The sequence below is a fragment of the Echinops telfairi genome, unplaced genomic scaffold (assembly GCF_000313985.2).
Source record: "Echinops telfairi isolate 266 unplaced genomic scaffold, ASM31398v2 ScPeMD7_70;HRSCAF=299, whole genome shotgun sequence".
Classification (NCBI taxonomy): Eukaryota; Metazoa; Chordata; class Mammalia; order Afrosoricida; family Tenrecidae; genus Echinops; species Echinops telfairi.
In genome coordinates, this window is record NW_022103968.1 from 33,651,657 (window position 1) to 33,657,791 (window position 6,135).

Sequence of the window (6,135 nt, forward strand, 5' to 3'; positions counted from 1 at the left end):
CCCATCTCACCTTACCCTTTGCCATGACTTTACTAAGACTTCCTCCGGCCTTGACCCATGGCCTTCCATCTGGTCTCATTAGTGTCCATTCAGGCTCCTTCAACTCCACTCACCACTGCAGCAAGAGGAAAGTTTCCTAAGCCATGATTAAACCATGCCCGATGAAAACTACAACGTTCCTGCTCAGAGTTTTGAAGATAAAATCTAAACTCTACCAGGAGATAGAAGTTGACCTTTGCCAACCTCACATCTAAAAGTTCTAGCAGGCATAAAAAAATGAAGAGGAAATACATGTAGATGAAGCATCCGGTGAAGCCCCTCTGAACACAGGCCAGGGATGTGAACAGCCTTGTTATCATATAGCATGCACTGGAACGTGGAACATGATAGAAATAACTATGTTAAAATCTAACACCTTATCATTTGATCTCTCTTTTGAACCATTTTTAAGTTGTTCTAGTTTTTATTATTTTCTGTTTTCTTCCCAACTGGGTTTTTCTCTATCTTCTCTATTTTTTTGTCGTGGTTAGCTTTTTTGACTCTTTGTTATATATTTTTGTATGTTTCTCGGCATAGGAGATCCAGTAGAGATGGATCTACAGACCCAGGCACTGGATGCAGGGTTCTCTGGGGGCACGTCAGGAAAGATTGGAGGGAAATGGAAAGCCTATAACAAAGAATATAAGAAAAAAGAAACTTCCCAAATTGATTGTGGTAACAATTGTACACGTCTTGATATGATTAAACTATTGAATTGTATTATATTTGGGTTATGTCCCAATAAAATTGTTTATAAAAAAATTTTTGACGTGAAAAAAAAATAAATTTAGGGGACAGTGAGTTTATGCTAATGTGGGAGGACCCACTGAGAAGAGGAGGGTGCAAACAGTTTCACAACTCAAAAAATGTCACTGAATTCTGCATCTAGAAAATACTGAATTGGTGTATGTTTTTCTGTGTATATCATCAGCAACGACAATAAAATATATTTCTATTAATTTTTAAAAAGAAAAATAGTTGTCTATACCTGTGCCCAACCCTACACCATTCAAATCAAAAGCTCCAGATTAGGGAGAGAAAAAAATAAAATTACCTTCGAGTCGACAACAAAATGCCTGTGCCTCCCAGGTTACTGAAACATGATTGTATGACTCTTAATCTGTGAGCCAAAGTCCAAGCAGAAGAGATTACAGCAAATTTACATGATTGGTCACCTTAGCCCTTAGGGTTAAAACAAATCAATAGCGGAGATCACTATAAAATGTTAGGCCTGGAGGACCATAGTTAGCCGAGTAAGAAGAGAAGACCTCCATGGATCTAGTCGTGGCCCTAGTACTCTGCGTGTCCTGCTTGCTCCTTTTTTCACTCTGGAATCAAAGCAATGGGAAAGGGAAGCTCCCACCTGGCCCGACTCCTCTCCCAATTATCGGAAATATCCTGCAGCTGAGTGTTAAGGATATCAGCAAATCTTTAACCAACGTAAGTATACCTTATGCTCGTCCAGTGGCAGGCAACAGGTAAGTAAATCAGTCCCTACTTTTAAATAAAATGTATTCCTTGCAGTAAACCATTAATATAGATCATTGGAAACCAAAATACTTACTGTGAATTTTGCTGTTTCTGTTGCTTTTTAAATCCATCATTGTCTGAAATAGACTAATTTTGGGAGGAGAAATATTGTCATTGTGCTACGGTAGAAGCAAATTGTTGTTGTTGTTGTTGTTGTTAGGTGTCACTATGCACAACAGAAGGAAGCACTGCCTTGTACCGTGCCATATTCAAAATGGTTGCCGTGCCTGAAGCCACTGTTAGTGCCTCTATATCAATCCATCTCCCAGACGGTCTCCTTCTATTTCTCTGCCCTTCTACTTTAGCAAACATGTCCTTCCCCCAGGACTGGTCTCTCCCGACAGTATGCCCAAAGTACGTAAGATGAAATCCTGCCATCCTTGCCTCTAAGGAGCACTCTGGCCTTAGGTCTTCCAAGACAGATCTGTTTGTCCTTTGAGCAGTGCGTGGTACTTTCGATATTCTTCTTCACTACCGCCACAATTCAAATGCATCGATTCTTCCACGGTCTTCCTTCATCCATGTCCACATCCACTTTCACATGCCTGTGAGGCAATTAAAAATACCATGGCTTGGGTCAGCTGCATCTTAGTCTTTAAAATAACACCCTTGCTTTTCAACACTCGAGAGTTTCTTGTGTAGCAGATTGACCGAATACAATGTGTCTTTTAATCACTTGACTGCTTCCATAAGCACGGGACCCAAACAAGACGAAATCCTTGACAATTTCAACCTTTTCTCCATTCGTCTTATGACCAATTGGTGCAGTTGTGAGCATTGTGGTCTTTTTCACATTGAGACGTAATCCACACTGAAGGCTGTGATCCTTGCTCTTCATCAACAAGTGCTGCGAGTCCTCCTCACTTTCGGCATATCACATGTACATCACAAATGTTAGTAAGCCTTCCTCCAATCCTGATGGCACAATCCAGCTTCTCTGATTATTTACTCCCTTACCAATTGAATAAGTCTGGTGATAGGATACAACCCTGATGAATGCCTATCCTGATTTTAAACCAGGCATGCAGTATGCCCTTGTTCTGGTTGCAAAATTACTTCTTGATCCACGTACAAGTTCCTCATGAGCACAATAAAATGTTCTGGAATTCCCATTCTTCTCAATTAAGTTTGTTATGATCTACACAGTCAAATCCCTTGTCAAAGTCAGTAAAACAGAAGTAAACATCTTTCAGGTGTTCTCTGCTTTCAGTGAGACCCATCTGACATCCTTGTTATGCATCTTCTTCTGAATACAGCCTGAACCTCTGGCTGCTCCTTGTCAATGTACTGCTGCAACCATTGTGAGATTATCCTCAGCAAAATTTTATTTGCATGTGATATTAATAATATCGTTCTATAGTTTGAGCATTCTGTTGGGTCACCTTTCTTTGGAATGGCCACAAATACAGATTGCTTCCAGTCAGTTGACCAAGAAGCTGTCTTCCAAATCTCCTAACCAAGTAAGTGCTTCCAGTGCTTCATCAGCACTCTCTCGTCTATTCCAGGAAACTTGGAAGACAGCTACTTAATTAATAAGGATTAATAAGGTAGTGGCATGACAAAAGTACAACTGCACATCATTGATTCAAAGTCTTTTGTGGAGAGTAAATGGCCTTGAAAGTGTTTTTGATTAGCAATTTCACACAAGAAGTTAACGGCTGTATAAACCATGTTTTGTCCAAATTATCCAGGAATATTAAACTTCTCCATAGAAGCAGATTACTACTGGTGTCGAGGGCACGGTGATAGACTAAGGACGAGCATGGAAGAATGAAGGACATTAGTAATGAGGGAGGTCTTGGTGGTGACAGAATCCTTCTGGAGTCTGCACAGTGACACACTCTGTGATCTGGGAATGCCACAGAATGTACAAAATGGTTCTTCCATCACATATTGCTTGTGTGGTGCCCACTCTTATTTTGAGTTAGTACTCTCTAACTGGAGTGATTTTGAAAACCAGAGGCTTCTAGTAGCCATCAGTAATGCTAATTAGAACCTCAAGGGAAGAAGTTTGCAGGTGCTCCCAAATCAATCTGTTGGATAATTGGTCCAAAGGTCGACACCGGGTACTGATAAATTACTAAGGCCTGTGTCAAAGGTCAGCCCGGGGGCTTTGGAGTTGTACTAGTAGCATATGAGCTACACATGAGCTGCTAACCTCAGGGTCAGCAGATTGAAACCACCGGCCACCCTGGGAGAGAAAGATGGGGTCGTCTGCTCCCGTAAAGATTTAAAGTCTTAAAAATAAAAATAAAAAGATTTAAAATCTTGAAAACCCAAAGGAGCAGTTCTACTCTGTCCTGCAGACTTGCTCGGAGTCAGAATGGACTTGACAGCAGTGAGTTTGTTGGTTGGTGGGTTGACACTGAGAATTCCATTCAAATTCTCTGCAACTTAGCCCCTTTCTCTTTAAATGGTGATCGTAAATATGCTCACGGTGTTGATGTGGTGATTAGTTTTAATAATGAGAAGGCCAAGTTCCCAGGGTACATCAGAGGCCCTGCTTAAAAGGCAGCCTGCACAGTCCCAGTCAGACGTACAAATAAAATTCATAAACGTTAAAGCTTTGTGCAGCAAAATAAGACATTAACAATACAAGGATATCAGTATGAACCATGCACTGTACATAGAATCAACAATGTCCTCTTTTCCTAATATTTGCATCTCCTTTACATTTCTCAGCTCGCAAAAACCTATGGGCCTGTGTTCACGCTGTATGTTGGCATGCGGCCCACCGTGGTGTTGCATGGCTATGAGGCTGTGAAGGAAGCCCTGATTGATCATGGAGAGGCGTTCTCTGGAAGAGGCTATTTCCCACTGGCTGAAAAAGCGAATAAAGGACGTGGTAGGTGTGCCTGCGTGTGCCTTGGCAGTGATAATGGCTGGCAGGTGGGCTGAACTGGATAAGAATTGTTTAGGTCAGTGGACGCATCTTTCTTGACAAGAATATCCATTCTACTTGCATCCTGATAGGAATCGTTTTCAGCAATGGACAGGCATGGAAGGATATGCGACGCTTCTCCCTCATGACCCTCCGGAATTTCGGGATGGGCAAGAGGAGCATTGAGGACCGCGTTCAAGAGGAAGCCTGCTCCCTCGTGGAGGAGTTTAGAAAAACCAAGGGTGGGTGATTCTTCACTGTGTATCTCTGACCTTAACAGGCCTCCCTTTCTCTTTTCTAATGGGGTCCTGGGATACATCCCAGGGATGGCCAAGTCTTTCCTTGTACATAGGAAGTTCAGGTAGAGGAGAGAGGAAAGTCTGTGAATCTACATGTATGGGTGCTTGGTTATGTACACATATTACATTATTAAAAACAAGAACATTGCCATCCAATGGATTCCAATTTATAGTGACCCTATCTCGAGTCTACGAGACGGTAAATGGTTGGGGGAAGCTGACAGCCTCATCCTTCTCCAACAGTGTCTGGGAGACTTGAACACCCAACCTTGCTGCCAGCACAATACTTATCCACAAAGGCACTTGGTTCTTCTCAGGCTTTCTTCCTTTGTTTTCAATTAGAAAAGTCATGAAGATAGAAGATTTTGATTCTTGGTGTCTCAGAGTTAAAGACTAGAGTGTTGAACTATGCATAGAATCACAGGACAGCTCACTGGAGTGTTTGTTAAGTGGACAATGTGGGGAAGGACTTCGTTTGGACTCTATGAGGGGCTTCAAAAACTCCATGGAATTTATTTCATTTTGGGACAACTTTTGAAGCCTTGTCATCTGTGTCTGGTCCGGCTCAGTGACATGGGGATGGCCAAGGCCTGCGCTCTGACAAAGAAGGATGATTGTCTGTAGTTTTCATTGTCAGGATGTCTCCTGGTGCAATTCACATCAGTTGTGATTCTCTGTAATCTGAGGATGACTATTTTAAAACTATCAGCATGAATTGTTTATTTTCACTCACTAATAACTATTGATTTATATTTTTAGGAAAATATAGGATAACAAAAGTACATGCTAAGTATACACATATCTGCAAAATACTTATAATCAAGTGAGTAAAACAATTTACTTTAGTAGATTTCTACTCACACTAATAACTCCTTACCCTGTCTTCTCTAACTAGATTGACCCCCCCCTTTTTTTTTCTTCAGATTTGCGCATTCCGGGAGTTATATAATTTCTGTTCATTGTTTACTTCACATTTTCAGTTTAACTGACCTGTAAGGTACTTCTAACACTGAGTCTGATTTTCTATTTGGATCCCAAATATCCCTGGCTTTTCATTTCTTTCAAATGGAGGGAATGTAAAGATAGAAATTAAGACTATAGATTTGAATCACACACAAAGAAATCTCCAACACTTCTGAAAATTCCCCAATCAACTAGTTTAAAATTTTTTTTTTCTGAAGGCTTAGAGTCCTGGAGTGTCTGTTGTCAGATGAAGTGAGAGATGAGTGAAGAGCAGCTAAATCCAGCTACTCAACACACAATCGTTTCTACCCAGTGTCCTACCGCTCAACACACGATCTTTTCTACCCAGCGTCCTACCGCTCAACAAACTATCATTTCTACCCAGTGTCCTACCACTCAACACACTATCATTTCTACCCAGTG

The 6,135-nt window shown here is 41.2% G+C and overlaps 1 protein-coding gene across 1 annotated transcript in view; it reads left to right on the forward strand.

Annotated features, from left to right (window-relative positions):
- Nucleotides 1-1,302: 1,302 nt before the first annotated feature.
- The window catches only part of LOC101655958 (cytochrome P450 2C18-like), an 18,769-nt gene continuing 13,936 nt past the window's right edge, over nucleotides 1,303-6,135 (forward strand). Inside the window, exons 1-3 of the mRNA XM_004701057.2 lie at nucleotides 1,303-1,479; nucleotides 4,252-4,414; nucleotides 4,543-4,692. Of these exons, the coding sequence (XP_004701114.1) occupies nucleotides 1,312-1,479; nucleotides 4,252-4,414; nucleotides 4,543-4,692 (481 nt within the window). The 5' untranslated portion in view covers nucleotides 1,303-1,311. The remainder of the gene's footprint in view (nucleotides 1,480-4,251; nucleotides 4,415-4,542; nucleotides 4,693-6,135) is intronic.